Source organism: Pseudophryne corroboree, chromosome 1 (genome assembly GCF_028390025.1).
Source record: "Pseudophryne corroboree isolate aPseCor3 chromosome 1, aPseCor3.hap2, whole genome shotgun sequence".
Classification (NCBI taxonomy): domain Eukaryota; kingdom Metazoa; phylum Chordata; class Amphibia; order Anura; family Myobatrachidae; genus Pseudophryne; species Pseudophryne corroboree.
This window is the reverse complement of record NC_086444.1, coordinates 131199358-131223802: the sequence shown is the minus strand read 5'-3', so window position 1 is coordinate 131223802 and position 24445 is coordinate 131199358. Positions and strand designations below refer to the sequence as shown.

Here is a 24445-nt window from a genome sequence, read left to right as displayed (position 1 = left end):
GGTGGAACTGGAACAATGACCCGAGTCTGTACAAGTTTTTGGATGGCATGCTGTAACGTTATACTTGCCTCATGTGAAACTGGCAAGCCTGATTTGAAGAATATGTGAGGTGGGAGCTTTTGGAACTCCAGTCTGTAGCCCTGGGAAATAAGATCTATGACCCAGGGATCCTGGCACGAATTTGACCAGACCTGACTGAAGAATTGTAGTCGGGCTCCCACCTGACAGCCTTCCAGGCACTGCGGTCCACAGTCATGCTGAAGACTTTGAAGAAGCAGAGCCTGAGCTCTGTTCCTGAACACCTGCTGTTGCTGGTTTGCGTGGTTTACCTCTTGCGCCGCTGGAGGACGTAGAAGCACCTCTGGATTTGCCCTTGAACTTAGCCGTCCGAAATGACTGTAACTTAGAAGCTGAATAAGTATTCTTGGTTGGGGAGGGGGGGGGGGGGGGGGGGGCTGCGTAAGGAAGATACGTAGACTTACCCGCAGTAGCTGTAGAGATCCATTTGTCTAATTCATCTCCAAACACGGCCTCTCCTGTGAATGGTAGGCCTTCTACGCCTTTCCTGGAGTCTCCGTCAGCAGTCCACTGGCGTAGCCACAAGCCCCTGCGTGCCGACATTGCCACAGCGGTTGCGCGTGCATGAAGCACGCCTATTTTCTTTATGGTTTCCACCATAAAGTTTGCAGAGTCCTGTATATGCTGCAGGAGTAAAACAACATCCCCCCTAGGCAAGGAATCTAACCCCTCAATTAGGTTACCTGACCATTTTGAAATGGCTTTCGTGATCCACGCACATGCAATAGTGGGTCTTTGGGCCACCCCAGCAGCTGTGTACAATGATTTGAGTGTAGTCTCAATTTTACGATCAGCTGTGTCTTTCAGGGAGGCTGCACCAGGAACAGGCAATACAATTCTATGTGACAGCCTAGAGACTGATGCGTCCACTATTGGTGGATTTTCCTATTTTTTTCTATCCTCCTGAGGAAAAGATGCGAGCAACCTTTTAAGGATCAGAAACTTCTTATCAGGATTAACCCATGGTTCTTCAAACAGGGTATTCAAAACGGAGCACTTCTTTTTTACATTCAAACAAGATTCCTCACACTCCTCGGACACCTTATCAGGAATATGCAGAACATCTCTGATCGCCTCTATTCCCTGTGACAGAGCTGCATCCCCCCCTCCATGTCTGATCTGTCAGCATCAGAGTCAGACTGCAGGATTTGGGCCAGAGATCGCTTTTGTGGACAAATGGGAAGGGATTGAGACGCTGTTTTGGGGACTGAGTCTCTTTTCAGAAACTCATCCACAGTCTGTTTTAAGTATTGCGTCTCTTTCTCATTGCGGGACAATTTTGTTGAAAGAGCGGAGATCATTCCTTTGAGAGAATTAACCCACTCCGGTTCAGCCCCACTATTCTGTGAACCCCGAGTACACAGTAGTATAGCCCCCCGGTGTAGAGGAACACTCCGCTGTACAAAAAACACTCTTTTAGCCTGACATAATGTAAATGTGACAGCACACACACACACACACACACACAGGAAAAGGTTAAGCACAATTAACCCACAAAGAGCCCTTCAGGAAGACACAGAGTTGTTTGAAGCCAGCCCCCACCGCTAATGCCGAGCCACAGACTAAGTACCCTGATAGGGGACTTAGTACACTAATAGTTGCTGCCCCCTGCTATGACCCCCCTGGTACTGCTGAGGTAATTTGGAGTCACACTGGAGGAGCTGCGCGTCCCTGTCAGTCAGCGCCTGTGTCCACTGCAGAGGAATAATGGCGCTGGTGAGCTGCTGGATCCTCTCATAGTGAAGCCCCGCCCCTTCAATGGGGCGCGGTCTTCCCGCTTTTTTTTTATACTGGCTGAGGTAATTTGTGCTTAAAATGGAGCAGAACCGTTTTAAGGCTGTATTTGCCAGTCTGGGTACTGTGTACTGCCTGAAAATAATAAACACAAAATAAATGCAGAAAACTCTTCAGGAGCTTCCTTCAGCATAATCGGCTCCTCCGGGCACATTTTCTAAACTGAGTCTGGTAGGAGGGGCATAGAGGGAGGAGCCAGCCAACACTATCAAATTCTTAAAGTGCCCATGGCTCCTAGTGGACCAGTCTATACCCCATGGTACTAAATGGACCCCAGTATCCTCTAGGACGTAAGAGAAAACACAGCTGTAACAGAAAGTCAGGTTAACAAAGAATAGTGTTTCATGGTTCATATATCTTTACTGTGGGGTTAATTGTTCCTTTAATGGCATAATCATGAAGTTGAAAAGATTGACATAAACCGTAGTTTTCTGGTTTTAGTAACAGACCCATTCAGCATTGCCACTGAAAGGTCCTGATGGGGCCCATTGTCCCCATAGTCCACTGTTCCTTAAAACGAGAAATAAATGTTTCAAATGCTACAGATTTACTAATTTATGTAGCAAAATATACATTTGACACACTGGAGCAGTTTCATACTTCACATTAATGTAAATTTGCATTTAAACCCAACTCGCATTGCGCTTAGTGGATTTCTGCCTGTTATGGAAGGATTAACCCAATTTTCATTTTTTGACAGGCAGATCCTGTGTCTCATATGATATGGTGCAGGAAGCTGAAAACGTAACTACAGTTTCTTACATGAGTATGTGAGCAGTCCTTTTTTCTAAGCATCAAGTGTCATTAATATTATTTATTAAAATAATATTTAACTGAAATTCGCAAGTTTGCAAATAAACCATGAACATATAATACATTGTTCAGTGCTGACCAGGATTCCCATAGAAGCTTGGTAAAAATTATTTTAAGTATCAGCTCCCTACTCCTATACATACAGAAGCAGCCCCCCCCCAACTTCAGGACAGTGCCCTTATGGGATCTCACACAGGTCAAAAAGCTGAGACTGCTTTGTGATATTACTGTCTACCGTCCCATTCAGTCAGTTTATCCTTTCAGTTAAAGAAACACCTCCATTCTATACAATCGGCTGCAGTGAGGTATTAATTATGAACTATTCGGCTGCTGAATACAGTATATATCATGCAGCTCTCTCTCTCTCTATATATATATAATATATAGATATATATATATATATATATCTATATATATATATATATATATATATATATATATATATCTATATATATATCTATATATATATATATCTATATATATATATATCTATATATATATATATATATATATATATATATATATATATATATATTGTTCACTCTAGGCTGTTTTAGCAGGGCGCCGCGCCCTGCCCGTTTTTTAGCAGGCAAAACCCGCCCTGCCCCTTTTGCGGCGCCCTGCTAGAACAGCCGCCCGCTTCCTGCCCTCTCGACGTGTATAGATGCCGTGCGCATGCGCGCGGCATCCATTCACGCATTGGGAGAGAGCTGGAGGAAGCCCAGCACCGACGGAGGTGCTGGGCACGCCCCCAACAGTGACGTCGCCGACCACAGACGCTCTCTATAGTAGCATCTGTGGGCCGCACCGCCCCCTAAAATGACGTAGGCGTGGCCACTCCCCCTAATTTGCGTGGCCGCGCCAATGTGCCCCCGGAGTCCGGCGCCCTGCCCCTTTTCACTCATAGAGTGAACACATATATTATATATATATATATATATATATATATATATATATACACACATACATACATACATACATATATATACACACATTATGGGGCTAATTCAGTAATTCTAATTCAGTAAGGATAGCAAATTCTGCTAATCAGCAGAATTTGCTATCCATTTTGGTCGCATGCTTGGGGCCGCCCAGCATACTGACCGGCGCCCCCCCCCCCCCCCCCCCCCCTCCCAACAAGCAGAAATTGCAATTACTTCGCATTTTCTGCTTGGCAGCAGAAACTAAAGATAACTCCTGCCGGCGCAGCTTAGCTGTGGCCACAGGAGTCCCGGCGCCATCTTACCTGTCGCGGCGGCTGCACGTGACGTCACAACCACACCTCCGATACGCCCCCGTTCGGGTTGCCCCACCCCGCAGGACTCCCGCAGAAAATGCAGATGCATGCGCAGGACGGGTGCGGAGCATGCGCCTGCATCTTTTCAGCAAAAAATAAGAATTTACTTACCGATAATTCTATTTCTCGGAGTCCGTAGTGGATGCTGGGGTTCCTGAAAGGACCATGGGGAATAGCGGCTCCGCAGGAGACAGGGCACAAAAAGTAAAGCTTTACGATCAGGTGGTGTGTACTGGCTCCTCCCCCTATGACCCTCCTCCAAGCCTCAGTTAGGATACTGTGCCCGGACGAGCGTACACAATAAGGAAGGATTTATGAATCCCGGGTAAGACTCATACCAGCCACACCAATCACACCGTACAACCTGTGATCTAAACCCAGTTAACAGTATGATAACAGAGGAGCCTCTGAAAGATGGCTCCCTACAACAATAACCCGATTTAGGTAACAATAACTATGTACAATTATTGCAGATAATCCGCACTTGGGATGGGCGCCCAGCATCCACTACGGACTCCGAGAAATAGAATTATCGGTAAGTAAATTCTTATTTTCTCTATCGTCCTAGTGGATGCTGGGGTTCCTGAAAGGACCATGGGGATTATACCAAAGCTCCCAAACGGGCGGGAGAGTGCGGATGACTCTGCAGCACCGAATGAGAGAACTCCAGGTCCTCCTTAGCCAGGGTATCAAATTTGTAGAATTTTACAAACGTGTTCTCCCCCGACCACGTAGCCGCTCGGCAGAGTTGTAATGCCGAGACCCCTCGGGCAGCCGCCCAAGAAGAACCCACCTTCCTTGTGGAGTGGGCTTTTACCGATTTTGGCTGTGGCAGGTCTGCCACAGAATGTGCAAGCTGAATCGTACTACAAATCCAGCGAGCAATAGTCTGCTTAGACGCAGGAGCGCCCAACTTGTTGGGAGCATATAGTATAAACAGTGAGTCAGATTTCCTGACTCCAGCTGTCCTTGAAATGTATATTTTTAAAGCTCTGACAACGTCCAACAACTTGGAGTCCTCCAAGTCGCTTGTAGCCGCAGGCACTACAATAGGCTGGTTCAGATGAAATGCTGACACCACCTTAGGGAGAAAATGTGGACGAGTCCGCAGTTCTGCCCTGTCCGAATGGAAAATCAGATATGGGCTTTTGTAAGATAAAGCTGCCAGTTCTCTGGACTTCAGGAACTGAAGCCAATTCTTTCTGGAAGAAAATCGACAGGGCCGAAATTTGAACCTTAATAGATCCCAATTTGAGACCCATAGACAATCCTGATTGCAGGAAATGTAGGAATCGACCCAGTTGAAATTCCTCCGTCGGAGCACTCCGATCCTCGCACCACGCAACATATTTTCGCCAAATGCGGTGATAATGTTGCGCGGTTACTTCCTTCCTTGCTTTAATCAAGGTAGGAATGACTTCTTCCGGCATGCCTTTTTCCTTTAGGATCCGGCGTTCAACCGCCATGCCGTCAAACGCAGCCGCGGTAAGTCTTGAAACAGACAGGGACCCTGCTGAAGCAAGTCCCTTCTCAGAGGTAGAGGCCACGGATCCTCCGTGATCATCTCTTGAAGTTCCGGGTACCAAGTCCTTCTTGGCCAATCCGGAACCACTAGTATCGTTCTTACGCCTCTTTGCCGTATAATTCTCAATACTTTTGGTATGAGAGGCAGAGGAGGAAACACATACACCGACTGGTACACCCAAGGCGTTACCAGCGCGTCCACAGTTATTGCCTGCGGGTCTCTTGACCTGGCGCAATACCTGTCCAGTTTTTTGTTGAGGCGAGACGCCATCATGTCCACCATTGGTCTTTCCCAACGGGTTACAAGCATGTGGAAAACTTCTGGATGAAGTCCCCACTCTCCCGGGTGAAGGTCGTGTCTGCTGAGGAAGTCTGCTTCCCAGTTGTCCACTCCCAAGATGAACACTGCTGACAGTGCTATCACATGATTCTCTGCCCAGCGAAGAATCCTTGCAGCTTCTGCCATTGCACTCCTGCTTCTTGTGCCGCCCTGTCTGTTTACATGGGCGACTGCTGTGATGTTGTCCGACTGGATCAACACCGGTTTTCCTTGAAGCAGAGGTTCTGCCTGGCTTAGAGCATTGTAGATTGCTCTTAGTTCCAGAATGTTTATGTGAAGAGACGTTTCCAGGCTCGACCACACGCCCTGGAAGTTTCTTCCTTGTGCGACTGCTCCCCAGCCTCTCAGGCTGGCGTCCGTGGTCACCAGGATCCAATCCTGTATGCCGAATCTGCGGCCCTCCAATAGATGAGCACTCTGCAACCACCACAGAAGAGATACCCTTGTCCTTGGAGACAGGGTTATCTGCTGGTGCATCTGAAGATGCGACCCTGACCATTTGTCCAACAGATCCCTCTGGAAAATTCTTGCGTGGAATCTGCCGAATGGAATTGCTTCGTAAGAAGCCACCATTTTTCCCAGGACTCTTGTGCATTGATGTACAGACACCTTTCCTGGTTTTAGGAGGTTCCTGACAAGTTCGGATAACTCCTTGGCTTTTTCCTCCGGGAGAAAAACCTTTTTCTGAACCGTGTCCAGAATCATCCCTAGGAACAGCAGACGTGTTGTCGGAATTAACTGGGATTTTGGAATATTCAGAATCCACCCGTGCTGCTTTAGCACTTCTTGAGACAGTGCTAATCCCATCTCTAGCTGTTCTCTGGACCTTGCCCTTATTAGGAGATCGTCCAAGTATGGGATAATTAATACGCCTTTTCTTCGAAGAAGAATCATCATCTCGGCCATTACCTTGGTAAAGACCCGAGGTGCCGTGGACAATCCAAACGGCAGCGTCTGAAACGGATAGTGACAGTTCTGTACGACGAACCTGAGGTACCCCTGGTGTGAGGGGTAAATTGGAACGTGGAGATACGCATCCTTGATGTCCAAGGATACCATAAAGTCCCCTTCTTCCAGGTTCGCTATCACTGCTCTGAGTGACTCCATCTTGAACTTGAACTTCTTTATGTACAGGTTCAAGGATTTCAGATTTAGAATAGGTCTTACCGAGCCATCCGGCTTCGGTACCACAAATAGAGTGGAATAATACCCCTTTCCTTGTTGTAAAAGAGGTACCTTGACAATCACCTGCTGAGAGTACAGCTTGTGAATGGCTTCCAAGACCGTCACCCTGTCGGAGGGGGACGTTGGTAAAGCAGACTTCAGGAAACGGCGAGGTGGATCCGTCTCTAGTTCCAACCTGTACCCCTGAGATATTATCTGCAGGATCCAGGGATCTACCTGCGAGTGAGCCCACTGCGCGCTGAAATTCTTGAGACGACCGCCCACCGCCCCCGAGTCCGCTTGAGAAGCCCCAGCGTCATGCTGAGGCTTTTGTAGAAGCGGGGGAGGGCTTCTGTTCCTGGGAAGGAGCTGCCTGTTGCAGTCTCTTCCCCCTTCCTCTGCCTCGTGGCAGATATGAATATCCCTTTGCTCTCTTGTTTTTAAAGGAACGAAAGGGCTGCGGTTGAAAAGTCGGTGTCTTTTTCTGTTGGGGAGTGACTTGAGGTAAAAAGGTGGATTTCCCGGCTGTAGCCGTGGCCACCAAATCCGATAGACCAACACCAAATAACTCCTCCCCTTTATACGGCAAAACTTCCATATGCCGTTTTGAGTCCGCATCACCTGACCACTGTCGCGTCCATAAACTTCTTCTGGCCGAAATGGACATAGCACTTACCCGTGATGCCAGTGTGCAAATATCCCTCTGTGCATCACGCATATAAAGAAATGCATCCTTTATTTGCTCTAAAGACAGTAAAACATTGTCCCTATCCAGGGTATCAATATTTTCAATCAGGGACTCTGACCAAGCTACCCCAGCACTGCACATCCAGGCTGTCGCTATAGCTGGTCGTAGTATAACACCTGTATGTGTGTATATACTTTTTTGGATATTTTCCATCCTCCTATCTGCTGGATCTTTAAGTGCGGCCGTCTCAGGAGAGGGTAACGCCACTTGTTTTGATAAGCGTGTGAGCGCCTTGTCCACCCTAGGAGGTGTTTCCCAGCGCGCCCTAACCTCTGGCGGGAAAGGGTATAAAGCCAATAACTTCTTTGAAATTAGCAGTTTTTTATCGGGGGCAACCCACGCTTCATCACACACCTCATTTAATTCATCTGATTCAGGAAAAACTATAGGTAGTTTTTTCACACCCCACATAATACCCTGTTTTGTGGTACCTGTAGTATCAGCAATATGTAACGCCTCCTTCATTGCCAAAATCATATAACGTGTGGCCCTACTGGAAAATACGGTTGATTCGTCACCGTCGCCACTGGAATCAGTGCCTGTGTCTGGGTCCGTGTCGACCGACTGAGGTAACGGGCGTTTTACAGCCCCTGACGGTGTTTGAGGCGCCTGGACAGGTGCTAATTGATTGTCCGGCCGTCTCATGTCGTCAAACGACTGCTTTAGCGTGTTGACACTATCCCGTAATTCCATAAATAAAGCCATCCATTCTGGTGTCGACTCCCTAGGGGGTGACATCCCCATATTTGGCAATTGCTCCGCCTCCACACCAATATCGTCCTCATACATGTCGACACACACGTACCGACACACAGCAGACACACAGGGAATGCTCTTAAAGAAGACAGGACCCCACTAGCCCTTTGGGGAGACAGAGGGAGAGTTTGCCAGCACACACCAAAAGCGCTATATATGACAGGGATAGCCTTATAATAAGTGCTCCCTGTATAGCTGCTTTAATATATATATTTTTGCCACAATTTTGCCCCCCCTCTCTTGTTTTACCCTGTTTCTGTAGTGCAGTGCAGGGGAGAGCCTGGGAGCCTTCCTGACCAGCGGAGCTGTGTGAGGAAAATGGCGCTGTGTGCTGAGGAGATAGGCCCCGCCCCTTTTTCGGCGGGCTCGTCTCCCGCTCTTTAACGGATTCTGGCAGGAGTTAAATATCTCCATATAGCCCCCGGAGGCTATATGTGAGGTATTTTTTGCCAAAAAATAGGTTTACATTGCCTCCCAGGGCGCCCCCCTCCCAGCGCCCTGCACCCTCAGTGACTGCCGTGTGAAGTGTGCTGAGAGGAAATGGCGCACAGCTGCAGTGCTGTGCGCTACCTTAAGAAGACTGAGGAGTCTTCTGCCGCCGATTCTGGACCTTCTTCTCGTTTCAGCATCTGCAAGGGGGCCGGCGGCGAGGCTCCGGTGACCATCCAGGCTGTACCTGTGATCGTCCCTCTGGAGCTAATGTCCAGTAGCCAAAGAAGCCAATCCATCCTGCACGCAGGTGAGTTCACTTCTTCTCCCCTAAGTCCCTCGTTGCAGTGATCCTGTTGCCAGCAGGACTCACTGTAAAATAAAAAACCTAAGCTAAACTTTTCTAAGCAGCTCTTTAGGAGAGCCACCTAGATTGCACCCTTCTCGGCCGGGCACAAAAATCTAACTGAGGCTTGGAGGAGGGTCATAGGGGGAGGAGCCAGTACACACCACCTGATCGTAAAGCTTTACTTTTTGTGCCCTGTCTCCTGCGGAGCCGCTATTCCCCATGGTCCTTTCAGGAACCCCAGCATCCACTAGGACGATAGAGAAATTCCGGTTGGATCACACACTGCGATCCAACCTGACTTAGCGCCTATATTTGAATGCAAAAACGTATAGGTTCTGTTCAAAACCCATTTTGGAGGCGTCATGGGTCTAATTTTTTAACATAGCGCATAGGGGCGTAATTCAACTGTCTGTGAAGGGGGCGAGTCGCCGCTGCAGCGGTGTTTAAAACAGCAGCCCGACTTGCTCCCTTTGCCCAGCTGATTCGCACCCTTATTGGCTCAAAAAGCTTGCTACCCTATGGGGTAGCAAACACTTTTGAGCGAGATCCCGTCTCCGTAAAATGTGGCAGGTATTGTGAGAATTCGGCCGGCTGTACAAGTCGCCGACAACAGAATTCCCCCCATTACCTCAGGGACCTAGAAGTCTGCAAAGGAGTAGTTGAGCAGAAGGAAAATATTTGCAACAAAGTAATGCTGGGCATACATTATACAATTATCTGTCCGGTAGTCTCGAAGGGGGGAAATCAACTATTTTCTCCCAGGCTGCCACTAGATAGCCCTCGACAGAACAATTCAATGGTTGCCTGTTCGGCAGAGCATGCAGCGGAGGTACACATTTCAGCTACAGCCTCCTGAGGTGCGAGCTGAAATGTGCGAACACACAGTGGTTTGGGCGCTACAGAACTTTGGCCCTCATTCCGAGTTGTTCGCTCGCTAGCTGCTTTTAGCAGCATTGCACACGATGGTGGTCATTCAGAGTTGATCGCTCGTTATTTTTTTTTTGCAATGGAGCGATTAGTCGCTAATGCGCATGCGCAATGTCCGCAGTGCGACTGCGCCAAGTAAATTTGCTATGCAGTTAGGTATTTTACTCACGGCATAACAAGGTTTTTTCTTCGTTCTGGTGATCGTAATGTGATTGACAGGAAGTGGGTGTTTCTGGGCGGAAACTGGCCGTTTTATGGGAGTGTGTGAAGAAACGCTACCGTTTCTGGGAAAAACGCGGGAGTGGCTGGAGAAACGGAGGAGTGTCTGGGCGAACGCTGGGTGTGTTTGTGACGTCAAACCAGGAACGACAAGCACTGAACTGATCGCACTGGAAGAGTAAGTCTCGAGCTACTCAGAAACTGCACAGAGAAGTCTTTTCGCAATATTGCGAATCTTTCGTTCGCAATTTTGATAAGCTAAGATTCACTCCCAGTAGGCGGCGGCTTAGCGTGTGCAATGCTGCTAAAAGCAGCTTGCGAGCGAACAACTCGGAATGAGGGCCGATAAGCCGCCGCATACTGGGAGTGTATCTTAGCATAGCAGAATTGCAAACGAAAGATTAGCAGAATTGCGAATAGAAAATTCTTAGCAGTTTGAGTAGCTCGAGACTTACTCCTACACTGCGATCAGTTCAGTCAGTTTCGTTCCTGGTTTGACGTCACAAACACACCCAGCGTTCGCCCAGACACTCCCCCGTTTCTTCAGACATTCCCGCATTTTTTCCAGAAACGCCAGCGTTTTTTTCGCACACTCCCAGAAAACGGCCAGTTTCCGCCCAGAAACACCCACTTCCTGTCAATCACACTACGATCAGCAGAACGATGAAAAATCCTCGTTAGGCCGTGAGTAAAATACCAAACTTTTGTGCTAATTTACTTGGAGCAGGCGCACTGCGAACATTGCGCATGCGCAGTTTGCAACTAATCGCTCCATAGCGAAAAAAAATAACGAGCGAACAACTCGGAATGAGGGCCTTTAGACGAGTTTAGCCACTTTGCACACCTAAACTCAGTACTAATGGTGCACCCCAACAGAGAAAACAATTGAATAGCTCCAATAGGTGACCAGCACGTTTGGCTGCCCGCAAAACAATTGCATTCCCCCCATAATGTCTAGTTGCAACAGACTACAAATTATCGATAACCGATAAGTTACTTAACGGACCATCAAGCATGACAGACATATTAAATCATTTCTAAGCTGCAATTCAGCTGCACTGGGCAGTATATAAAGCCCAATACTGAGCGAACAACATTTGCCCTGGTCCCTCACAGTGGAGGAATGAGGAAAGATCTCCGCCCCAGGGGAGGACAGCAGATACTGTGTGGCCATACACTGTGAGATATCTTACGGTGTATGGCCACGAGATCTAGGGGGTGGCAGGCCAAGAGATAAAGGACACAGATCGCTGCATATGAAGCAAGATCTGCGTCCATCTCCTCACATGCTGGTGGCCGCCCAGCACAGGGCAATGCCGCCCGCCAAGTGTGGCGCCACTCACAATGCATCCGCAAATACCTTACGAACGCATCGAACTAAGGTTGACCCCTGGCTGCGCTGTCAGGCGGTCTGCTGCCATTTTTTAAATCTGAGCAGCTGCTCTGAAAACGCTCATGGCACAACCCCATTTGGACCGCTATGCTTCCCCCAACGCACCGGCAAAGCCCCACAAACGCCCCAACGGTGTCAATCACATTGCAGCCGCACCCTTCCAGGATGCCTATATCCTGCGCTGCGGGACGCAGCGGCGGCCAGATCTGAATAAAGAACAAAATATGTGACTGTGACATTTTATCTGATAGTGTATGTCCAGCATAAGGAGCAGGTGTTCTTGTCAGCACAGTTTTGAGGAGCTGTAAAACATAAGATCTTACATTATGGAGTGAGATAATTAAGCAGAGATAAAAAGCAGGAGAGAACACGTTCTGAGCTGCGTTCTTGGCAGTGACCAGGGGTGCATGGCTACTTACCATCTGCAAAAGGACAGGATTTTTTTCTACATATACCACACAAAGCAGTAAAAAAGTTTTATTCAAAAGATGGGGTGGTTCTTTCTGTGATGTGTACTCTTCTGCACAAAGCTTATACTTTCTCATAAAACCACTTCCAGTTAGCAGGTGTGCCTTCCAAGAATGCAGAATAGTGCAGCGGGATCAGTACGAAATCCCGCTGGATGGGATCCCGGTGGTCGAAATACCGACACCGGAATCCCGACCAGCACAATCCCGACAGGGGTGGCGAGCGGAAGGCAGCCCCTTGCAAGCTCGCTGCGCTCGCCACACTCATTTATTCTCCCTCTATGGGTGTCGTGGACACCCATGGAGGGAGAATGTCGGGATTGTGCCGGTCAGCATTCCGGTGTCGGTATTTCGACCGCCGGGATTCCATCCGGCGGGATCTTGACCGCATCCCAGTGCAGCACCTTGAGGTGCGCAAGGCAGTGAACAATAAACTATAATAAACTAGATTGATATAGTCTAGAGAGAACTGAGTCCCACTTGCTGCTGTAAAATTCCCTGCAATGCTTCTCACACTCATGCACTGGGAAAATCAGTAAAAATGCACGATCCCGAACACACTTACATTTTCTAGGATCACTGGGCCTGATTCACTAACATTTGTAAATGGGAGATTGCGTACAGTGAGCAATTATCGGCAGAGTGCACATGCACTGCAAACGTAGTGCGCAAAGGTCAAAATGCGGTCACTCTGCGTATGCAGCCTAACTGTAAAGAGAATGCAATTTGACTGACAGAAGTGACCATTCGTGGGTGGTAACATGGAGTTTGTGAGGAGCGGTAGGGAAAACGCAGGCGAGTCATGGCCGTTTATCTGACATCATCTGCCAACGCTGCAGTCAAAAACATGACGCACGGCACGACTGCATTCACACTGATTTCAGTAGGCATGGTCAGTCGCAACTGTCGATTGTGCTCATTATAGGCGTATGCATTGCGAATTTGCGGATACATCAGTGGGCGTATTATATCCTTTCTGGGCGGCTCTTCACATGCGATTTTCTGCATTAGCAAGTTTGCGAAAAATTGCTAGTTCAGCCTTAATAGCAATCCATAGTGAATTATGCCCACCACTAGGAACACAGTCTATTCGTGTACTAGCAAATTAGAAATGGGACATGCTCACATCTAACAAAACACTATTTTAATGCGTAAAAAGCAAATTAACAGTGTACAGGCATGAACAAGCCCCTACAGTCTGTAATCCATGGTGCAAGAAATGCCTGTCTAGTAGTCAGCATTACAGTTTGCCTTATATGTTCTATGGATTAAATAATAAATAACATGCATAGTCTATTTCACTATGGCATAATAAAGGAAATGGACATTAACCTGTCAACTCAGTGCCTGATGACATCGGTATTAGACATGATACCAGCTGTAAAAAAAAAAAAAATTGACAGTCCTACAGATGATTCAGCATTAATGGTCATTTGCAATAGCCAACAGTACAACACAATCGGCTTCCATGAAAGTGTACAGACATTACAATGCTCAAACTACATGTGTGCTTTTAGCAGCAGTGAAGCTACAAGAAAAGCGTTACCCCCTTAATCTGGCCATAGCAACAAGTTCTGGCACTCGTATGCAGTGCTACCGATAGGTTAGTAGGAAATTTGCACCAATCAGCATGCAGGGCTGGGCATCATGATGCAGTGCACTGCACACCCTGTGGGAAATCTGCTTCAGCACCTCGGTACTGTCTGGAAAGAGGAGGGGGACTCACTGGGCAGGTGTGTGCACCCAGCCACTGTGCTACTTTGCATTCTCATTGCAAACTCCCTGGCACAGATCTCCAAAACCAGCACTCTGAAGCGTGCAAACCTTGCAGCTACTTGCTCCGGGTCTTGAAGAGGTTAACAAAAGCTCCTCCTGCTCTGGGCCCAGAAAACGCAGCCCCTTTGGGGGCTGATTAGAAAATACATACACCTGCCAAACCATTCAAAGCCACCGTGCAGCACTGTAATGTGCACACTGAGCACCGACACAATAACGCCATTCATTATAGACTAGTGATTCTGGTTACTGTGGCAATAATAACCTAAAACATTCAGAAAGGAGGGGTGTGCAGTGTGTCACTGCAACGTGCTGCAATTGCAAATCAGTGCACAGACAGGCATGATTTCCCATCCAGTGGTACAGATGTAGCTGGGGGCACAAGGCTGATCATCAATAGAAGAAATCCGTAATAAAAAGGGAATGCTGCTAAGGAAGGATTGTGAAACGCACTGCAGGGGTCTGGGGACACATGGGGGTTAATGATGATCATTAAGGATGTTCCTATATAGGGGACAGTGTCTTGCTCACACATTCATTAAGCACAAAAATCTTTGACAAAAGCAACATCTGTTTTATAAATGTCACAATGTGGTAACCGGCCAAAGCTGGTCACAATATAAAATCACTAAAAGGATTGACGGAATAAAGGTGACCATATGATGTGACAATAATATGGAATGGAACCTGAGACTGCATGTACCAGCCCCTCCCAGGTGGAGTCTTCCACCAGTGTTACTATTCAGTCTGTGCTTGTTGCTAAGAAAAGTGACACCACAACATACACCTAGCAGCTCCTATGCTCTACCAAGCGTCTGTTATGTCTAATTACCAATCTACTTGTTTTGTCACAGTGAATCCATCTTAACAACGTTACTCAGGATATCATCAAGATGTCAAACATAGGACACAACTTCCACATCACCCTTGTCAACAGAAAGTGTGCAGACCCACATGGCACCCTTTACAGTATTCAGCTCGTCAACCCATTTCCCGGAGGGTCCCAGGCCATCAACCCCACCTTTTAACAGCTTCCAGGGCTATCCCCCCCACCTTTCGACTAGTCATGGTCCGTCGCGCCACCTTCTAGCGCACCCTGGGCAGCCGCGCCACCTTCTAGCGCGCCCTGGGCAGCCGTGCCACCTTCTAGCGTGCCCTGGGCAGCCGTGCCACCTTCTAGCGCGCCCTGGGCAGCCGCACCACCTTCTAGCGCGCCCTGGGCAGCCGCGCCACCTTCTAGCGCGCCCTGGACAGCCGCGCCACCCCCTAGCACGCCCTAGACAGCCGCGCCACCCCCTAGGGCGCCCTAGACAGCCGCGCCACCCTCTAGCACACCCTAGACAGCCGCGCCACCCTCTAGCACACCCTAGACAGCCGCGCCACCCTCTAGCACACCCTAGACAGCCGCGCCACCCTCTAGCACACCCTAGACAGCCGCGCCACCCTCTAGCACATCCTAGACAGTCACACCACCTTCTAGAATATCCTAGGCCCTCACCCCCACTTCTGATAGTCCTAGTATTCTCCATTCATCAAAGCCCAATCCGGCGAGTCTTCATCTTCACCCATCCTGGTCCAATGCAGCCGCCTGAGCCCAGCCCTCTCCGGGTGACTGGCACACAATGGCGGCCCCTAGCAAACGAATGAATGGGGATGCCGGACGTGAGCGTGGGGGAAGAGCACACTCACCATCGCTCCTCTTGATCTCCACATAGATGCCGATCTGTATTTTGCCGAAGCTGGCTGCCATGCCGCCCCCTCCTCAGCGCCCCGCTGCCGGCCTCTCCTCCCTCCACAAGCGCACCGCCTGTTATTGTTTGAATGCTAGCACAGCTGAGGAGACGATGCCGGGAGCCGGGGGGCGGGAGGACGGGACGGGGCTCCGGAGGTGGGGTGCGGGCGGTGAGGCGCCTCTGCCGGTCACATTCACTCGGTGGAGGAGGCGGGGACACAGCGGCGCAACTGAAACTGGGCGGTGCCTGGGCAAGCATGCGCTGTGACGTCACAGGGGCGGGCTGCTGGGGAAGAGAGGCGCATGCGCTGAGAGGAACCTTCGCACAGGGTAGGAACAAGGCGCTGTACCTCTGGTTACGTCACTAACGTACACTGATGCGCGCTCTTGTGCTGTGGCTAGCGGGGTTGCGCATTACTCTAATCCAGTGTTCCTATTCCATCCAGTTACAGTCACAGAGTGTGCTGTATAATAAGTGTGTGTGTGTCACAGGGCTCAAGGACAGTCACTAGCTGTACTATACCGATAAACCTTTATCTTTATACTGTCCCATCTCATTGCATTGGTTGCTGGTTGCAGTGCTGATGACTGTAGCACGTTGTATTACTGATGGGCAGCTTTATTTTTAGACTGAAATTTGCAATGACGCCAGGACGCGCCACTCATTTTCAACTCTGTCACACCTGCAGGGCGATGAGTGGTTTTACCGAGGCCCAGATTGCTCATTTATTTCCTATCATATTTTTGTTTGCAATTAAAGGGACCCATATTAGGGGAATAGCAGCAAATTCCTTATATCCCTGATGCCTGGAAATAAAAAAAGAGTAGGATCAGTGCTGTGTCTTGCCGATTCCCTGACGGATCGCTGATCATAAGTGACTTGGAGATCTATTCATGAAGCAGTGAAAACTGCAGAAGTGAGCCAGTAGAGAAGTTGGCCATGGCAACCAATCAGCATTGACATAACCTTTATAATTTGCATGCTATACAATTGTACAGAGAATCTGATTGGTTGCCATGGGCAACTTCTCCACAGGCTCACTTCTCCACTCTTTTCACTGCTTCATGAATTGACCCCTTGAACTCCTCCACCTATCGCGTTGTGGGTAGTCCAGCACTCATGGTATTCCTTGTTAGGTGCTCAGGTGCCTTCTGTAATGGAGTAATACAGAAAGCAGACAGCTGCACACCAGGTATTTCGTGCAAAAAAATTGTATTCAAAGGTGTCACAAAAACATCAACCAAAGTTTCAGGGCTGAAACTCAGGTTGTTGTTTTTGTGACACCTTTGAATACAATTTCTATTACGTCCTTGAGGATGTTGGGGACACCAAAAGAACCATGGGATATAGACGGATCCGCAGGAGACATGGGCACTTTAAGACTTTCAAAGGGGGCGTGACCTGGCTCCTCCCTCTATATCCCTCCCCAGACTCAGTTTAGAAAATGTGCCCTGCGAGATGGAGGCACTCGGGGGAGCTCTTAGAGTTTCTCTGAAAAGACTTAATGTTAGGTTTTTTATTTTGGGGAGATCTGCTGGCTACAGACTCCCTGCTTCGTGGGAAAGAGGGGAGAGCAGTCTAGACCCACTTCTAATGAGTTTCAGGGCTCTGCTGCTGCTGACAGGATGCCTTCAGCTCCTGAGGGGAGATGAACGCCGGGCTCTCCTGGATGCTCGCTCCCACAGCTTGCCGTCCCCCCTCTTCAAGCCAGAAGACAGGTGAGTATGTGAGGAAAAGACATCTTCTCTTCAACAAAGACGGCATATAGAGGTACCGCGCAATGTGATTTGCTCAGTGCGTGCCAGGCTCCCGAACTATACACACACCTGGGTGCAGGGCGCTGGGGGGGGGGCGCCCTGGGGAGCTAAAAATACCTCATAAATAAGGCTGGCATATCTGTACAGTGCCCTGGCACTGCCCGCAAACCCCCGCTAGGATAAACATGTAAAAATAAGCGGGAAGAAGCGCGCCATGTTGGGGGCGGGGCTTCTTCCTCCAGGCTCACTCGACGCCATTTCCTCCTCCAAGCAGCAGCGCTGGTCCTTCCTCACAGCAGCAAGTACCAGGGGCTATAAAACGAGGGGGTGCAGATTATTTACATACATATCATAGCGCTGTAGCTCTGTGATACTTGAGGGTGTTTTTCAGACCTGCACTTTGGCGCTGGGGTGTGAGCTGGCTCCTTTCCTTTTGTTCCCTCACAGGCTTTCTTTTGGGTGCTGTTAGGGAGACAACATGTCTGAGGCAGAATTTTCCTCTCCTGGGGATAGTTTATTGGAGACACCAAATGTATTGGGGGTCCTGTCGGCACCGCCGACTGCTGACTGGTTAACTGCTTTAAAGGCTTTAAATGCTAATGTTACTCTATTAAATCAAAAGTTTATTAAATCTGACTCTCAACTGCAGATTTGGAAGAGATCAGTAGATGACGCTTTATTACAAGGGTCACTAAAACATGGTGTTGACCAATTAGATGACACAGATACCGACACGGACTCTGATACCGGTGCCGATTATGCTGATTCTAGATTAGATCCTAAATTGGCTAAGAGTACTCAATATATGATTGTGGCTGTCAAAGACATATTACGTATTGACGAGGACCCCTTTACACCAGAAACGAGGGTCCGTCTTTACAAAGAAAAGAGACGCTCGGTTTCTTTTCCTCCTTGTTTTGAACTAAATGACCTTTTTGATGGCATTTGGAATACACCTGATAAGAAATTTCTCATTCCTAATAGGATCAAGGTGGCATACCCCTTTCCCGCAGCGAATAGGGATAAGTGGGAAATACCACCCACAGTAGACAAAGCCCTAGCACTCTTGTCTAAACAGGTAGCGCTCCCTGCGGCTCAGTCAACGACTCTTAAGGAGCCGGCTGATTGTAAGCAGGAGGATACTTTAAAAGCTATTTTTACTACCACGGGGACGCAGCTTAGACCGCTTATTGCGTCAGCGTGGGTTAGTAGCGCCATTGAAAAATGGGCTGAAAGTTTATCTGCGGATTTAGATACTCTGGATAGGGATAGCATCCTAGTGACGCTTGGTTATATCAGGGACGCGGCTGCATACTTGAAAGAGGCTGCAAGAGATGCTGGCCTCCTGGGGGCTAAGGCTAATGCTATGTCAATTGCGGCTAGGCGTGCGCTATGGACTCATCAATGGAATGCTGACGCTGATTCCAAGAAAAATATGGAGTCCCTTCCCTTTAAGGGTGGGGAACTGTTTGGTGAAGGCCTTACTGATTTAGTATCAGCGGCCTCAGCGGGTAAATCTACTTATTTACCTACTGCTCCTGCACAACAGAAGAAACCACACTATCAAATGCAGTCCTTTCGTCCCAATAAATATAGAAAAGGCCGAGGTAACTTCTTCCTCGCTACCAGAGGTAGAGGAAGGGGCAAGAGAACGTCCGCCTCCTCGAGTTCACAAGAGCAGAAGTCCTCCCCGGCTTCCGCCAAATCCACCGCATGACGCCGGGTCTCCCTTACAGTAGACCGCACCGGTGTGGGCACATCTAAGGCTTTTCAGTCAGGTTTGGGTTCGCTCGGACCTGGACCCTTGGGTGTTACAAATTGTGACCCAAGGGTACAAACTGGAATTCCAAGACGTTCCCCCTCACCGTTTTTTCAAATCACCCTTACCAGTTTCGCTTCCAGACAGAGTTCTAGTGTGTGGAGCAATACAAAAATTATGTCAAAATCAGGTTGTGATCCCGGTCCCCCGGGCGCAACAAGGGGAAGGGTTTTATTCAAGCCTATTTGTAGTGCCGAAGCCGGATGGCTCGGTATGACCAATCTTCAACCTAAAATCTCAATTTTTTTTCCTGCAGAAATTCAAATTCAAGATGGAGTCTCTCCGAGCGGTGATCTCCAGCCTGGAGGAGGGGGAATTCATGATGTCTTTGGACATAAAGGATGCCTACCTTCATGTTCCCATTTATCCCCCTCATCAGAGTTATCTCCGGTTTGCAATCCAGGATACTCATTACCAATTTCAGACGTTGCCGTTTGGCCTGGCCACGGCTCCGAGGATTTTCACAAAATTCATGGTAGAAATTATGGTTCTCCTCAGAAAAAGAGGAGTAACAATTATCCCGTACTTGGACGATCTCCTGATAAAGGTGAGGTCCAAGGAAAAACTGGTACAGGACATTGCACTGTCTCTGTCGCTTCTACAACAGCACGGCTGGCTCTTGAACCTGCCGAAATCACACTTAATTCCAACAACCCGGTTGGCATTTTTGGGTATGATTCTGGACACAGTCCAGCTGAGAGTGTTCCTCCCTCCGGAGAAAGCACTGGAAATTCAGAGTTTGGTAAAACTCATTCTGAAACTGTCTCCATTCATTAATGCATTCGATTGCTGGGGAAGATGGTGGCGGCATACGAGGCCCTCCAATTCGGGAGGTTCCATGCCAGAGTGTTTCAGTGGAACCTGTTGGGCAAATGGTCTGGATCCCACATTCATATGCACCGGAGGATAGTTTTATCCCCCAACACCAGAATCTCACTCCTGTGGTGGCTACACAGCTCTCACCTCTTAGAAGGATGCAGATTCGGGATCCAAGACTGGATCCTAGTGACCACGGATTCAAGTCTCCGGGGTTGGGGAGCAGTCACACAAGGGGTGACCTTCCAAGGAAGATGGTCAAGTCAGGAAACTCTTCTTCACATAAACGTGCTGGAGTTGAGGGCCATTTACAACGACCTTCTACAAGCGGAGCATCTTCTTCGAAACCGGCCTGTCCTGATCCAATCGGACAATGTGACAGCAGTAGCGTACATAAACCGCCAAGGCGGCACAGAGAGCAGAACAGCAATGACAGAAGCCACAAGGATTCTTCGCTGGGCAGAGACTCGGGTAAGCGCTCTGTCGGCAATTTTCCTTCCGGGAGTGGACAACTGGGAAGCAGACTTCCTCAGCAGACACGATCTACATCCATGAGAGTGGAGCCTCCATCAGGAGGTCTTCTCCTTACTAACAAATCTATGGGGGGGTTCCCCACATAGACATGATGGCGTCCCGCCACAACAAAAAACTACTAAAGTACTGTTCCCGGTCCAGGGACCCTCAGGCGGCGGCAGTGGATGCACTGACGTCACCTTGGGTGTATCCGTCGGTATACGTTTTCCCTCCGCTTCCTCTCATTCCAAAGGTTCTGAGAATCCTAAGAAAATCACAGATTTCAGCGCTCCTTGTACTTCCAGATTGGCCAAGGAGAATTTGGTACCCGGATCTTCAGGAGTTGTTAGTCGAAGATCCATGGCCTCTTCCTCTTCGCGAGGATCTGCTGCGGCAGGGGCTGTTCGTCTATCAAGACTTACAGCGGCTACGCTGGACGGCATGGCGGTTGAACGCCAGATTTTAGCCCGTAAGGGTATTCCCGATGAAGTCATCCCCACTCTTATCCTTGCTAGGAAGGGTGTGACGTCGAAACACTATCACCGTATTTGGAGGAAATATATTTCCTGGTGCGAGTCCAAGAAAGCTCCAGTAGAGAAGTTTGACCTTGGACGTTTTCTCGATTTTCTACAAAATGGAGTGGATGCGGGCCTTAAATTAGGCTCCATAAAAGTGCAGATTTCTGCTTTGTCAATTTTCTTTCAGAAACAATTGGCCTCACTTCCTGAGGTGCAGACCTTTGTAAAAGGGGTCCTGCACATCCAACCTCCTTTTGTGCCACCTGTGGCACCTTGGGATCTTAATGTGGTTTTGACATTCCTAAAATCACATTAGTTTGAACCTTTAAGTAAAGTGGAGTTGAAATTCCTCACTTGGAAGGTTGTCATTTTGTTAGCATTGGCATCCGCAAGGCGGGTGTCTGAATTGGCGGCCTTGTCTCACAAGAGCCCTTATTTGATCTTCCATGAAGATAGGGCAGAATTGAGAACTCAGCAACAATTTCTGCCAAAGGTGGTTTCCTCTTTTCATATTAACCAACCTATTGTGGTGCCAGTGGCTACTGGCACTTTGGCTGAGGAAAAGTCTCTGGATGTCGTCAGAGCTTTGAAAATTTACGTTACCAGAACGGCTCCAGTTAGAAAAACAGAGTCTCTGTTTGTGCTATATGCTTCCAATAAACTTGGGTATCCTGCTTCCAAGCAGACCATTGCCCGCTGGATATGTCACACGATTCAGCAGGATCATTCCACGGCAAGTTTGCCGTTACCTAAATCGGTAAAAGCTCATTCCACTAGGAGGGTGGGCTCATCCTGGGCGGTTGCCCGGGGTGTCTCGGCATTACAACTTTACCGAGCTGCTACTTGGTCGGGGTCAAACACGTTTGCTAAGTTTTACAAGTTTGATACCTTGGCCGATGAAGACCAAAAGTTTGGTCAATCGGTGCTGCAGAGTCATCCGCACTCTCCCGCCCGTTATAGAGCTTTGGTATAATCCCATGGTTCTTTTGGTGTCCCCAACATCCTCAAGGACGTAATAGAAAACAGTATTTTAATACCTACCGGTAAATCCTTTTCTATAAGTCCTTAGAGGATGTTGGGCGCCCGTCCCAGTGCGTACTGTATCTGCAGTTTAGTTCTGGTTACACACAGGTTGTGTTATGGTTTCTTCAGCTTGTTGCTGAATTTTGTTCATGTCCGTTGGCATGTGTTCAGTTGAATGCCATGTTATTCGGCATGTTTATGGCGTGAGCTGGTATGGTGCTCACCTTGTTGTTAATTCCTTTCCTCAAAATATCCATCTTTCCGGGCACAGTTCCAAACTGAGTCTGGGGAGGGATATAGAGGGCGGAGCCAGGTCACGCCCCCTTTGAAAGTCTTAAAGTGTCCATGTCTCCTGCGGATCCGTCTATATCCCATGGTTCTTTTGATGTCCCGAACATCCTCTACGGACTTATAGAAAAGGATTTACCGGTAGGTATTAAAATCCTGTTTTTTTACACAAAAGACCCGGAGTGCCGCTGTCTGCTTTCTGTATATATAGATATAACTACATTTATCGTGGTTCGCCCATAAGTGTGCGTCTTATTCACACCTGCGACCATTCACTTTACATTGGAGCGGCAATAGACACAGCGCGGCCTGGTGTGGATGTGCCTAGCCGCGCCGAAAGTGCACGTGCGCCTGCTTCCCAGCCTGATTGATAGATGACTGTACTGGACTCATATTTGGAGAAATACTTCCTTGGATCGCTTCCTCCTCCGCCAATCCCCCCCTACCCCCTCCCCCCCCCATTTCCTGTTACTTACTGTTCTCCTTTGTTTTGTTTTAAGGTCATGCGACATGTCCGACCGTCATGTTGCGGTGATGACCCCGGCAACCTCCCGGACGGTAGGATTGCCCAAGATACATCGTATGCTTTCATTTTGCATACAATGTATATTGTGTGAACCCAGCCATGCCTGCGGGGTCGAACATGATCGCTAGCGCAGCACGGTGGAGGATCCGATGCTCACGGGAACGCGCATCGGATTGGAAACACCTCCAAAATGCCCGATTTCATCCGATATATCGGGCCGAATGCCCGAAATCAGATGAAATCGGGCATTATCGTATTAGTGTATGGGGCCCTTTACTGTTTCTTTTTGACAGTGCTTGTGACGTGGAACTTACATATTGCCTCATTCATACTACGAATATGGTTAACTGAGAACGTACCCTTAATTATATTGCTGTCTTTATTACAATTTTACAGGTTATATGGCTGTATCCTCGATTTAAACGCTTTCATCTGTTGCCTGATGGCTTCTGCAGTCAAATTCACTGTGACCCGTTAAAATTCTAGAATGATGTTCTTGGTCTTTTTAAAAAAAATTCAATACAAATGTGTTTTTTAAAAAAATACTTGAAATAGAGGCGACAATACCTGATGAGAGGGAAAGATTGAGGACATGGGCAAGATGGGAACAGGCAGAAGGAGAGAGGTAGTGGGGGTGGGGAAGATAGGGTCAAGTGTGATGGTGGGGGAGAACCGGACAAGGGCCATGACTACATTTCCAGATACAGGGGAAAAAGAGGCGAGAATTGGAAAGATGGGTGAGGCGGGGTGGTCAGGGAAAGCAGGGGGCAGTTTCCTGAGGGTCTGGTGGGATGTTGTCTTGATGTATGGAGTTAAGTTTTGATGTGAAGTAGGTAACAAAGTCAAGAGCAGAGAGGGAGGAGGGGAGTTGAGGCAGCGGTGGGCAGAGGAGGGAGTTTAAAGTGGCAAAAAGATGCAGGGGGTTTGAAGACTGGGAGGAAATGACCCATTACAGGAGGGGCAAAATGCTTGGTTTTCTGGCAATAATATATTAAGAGGGAAGTCCAGGAACAGAGCATTTTGTCCCTTCTGGAATGGCCAATGTTGGGAAGTATGGATTAGGTTATTGAAATATGACTGTTTAGACAGGGAAAGGGCAGCACTGTAGGATGAGAGCATACATTTGAAATGGATGAATTCTGCCATACGGTGATATTCCAATGTTTTTTTGGGTGCTGCGGTTAAAAGACAGCAGGTGACAGTCAAAGAGGTGGGATGGGAAGTTGGAGTAATCAGAAATATCACAACAGTGAGTGAAGACAAGATCAAGTGAGTTGCTAATATTCATCTTTTTGGCCTTTTATGTCACTGCATATCCATTATACATCTATATAGTTATTATAGTCTGACATTCCACCAATCAACATTGTTTTTTTCT

At 48.3% G+C, this 24445-nt stretch overlaps 1 protein-coding gene across 9 annotated transcripts in view; it reads right to left on the bottom strand.

Moving 5' to 3' along the window:
- Positions 1-16124, bottom strand: part of KIF2A (kinesin family member 2A) — a 321884-nt gene extending 305760 nt beyond the window's left edge. For 2 of the 9 annotated variants that reach the window (XM_063962958.1, XM_063962975.1), the window contains exons 1-2: positions 15764-16124; positions 13631-13676 (exon numbers count right to left, since the gene is read on the bottom strand). In XM_063962958.1, the coding sequence (XP_063819028.1) occupies positions 13631-13676; positions 15764-15787 (70 nt within the window). In that variant the 5' untranslated portion in view covers positions 15788-16124. The remainder of the gene's footprint in view (positions 1-13630; positions 13677-15763) is intronic. The other 7 variants (XM_063962950.1, XM_063962972.1, XM_063962981.1 and 4 more) reach the window with 5 other exon arrangements.
- Positions 16125-24445: the final 8321 nt, after the last annotated feature.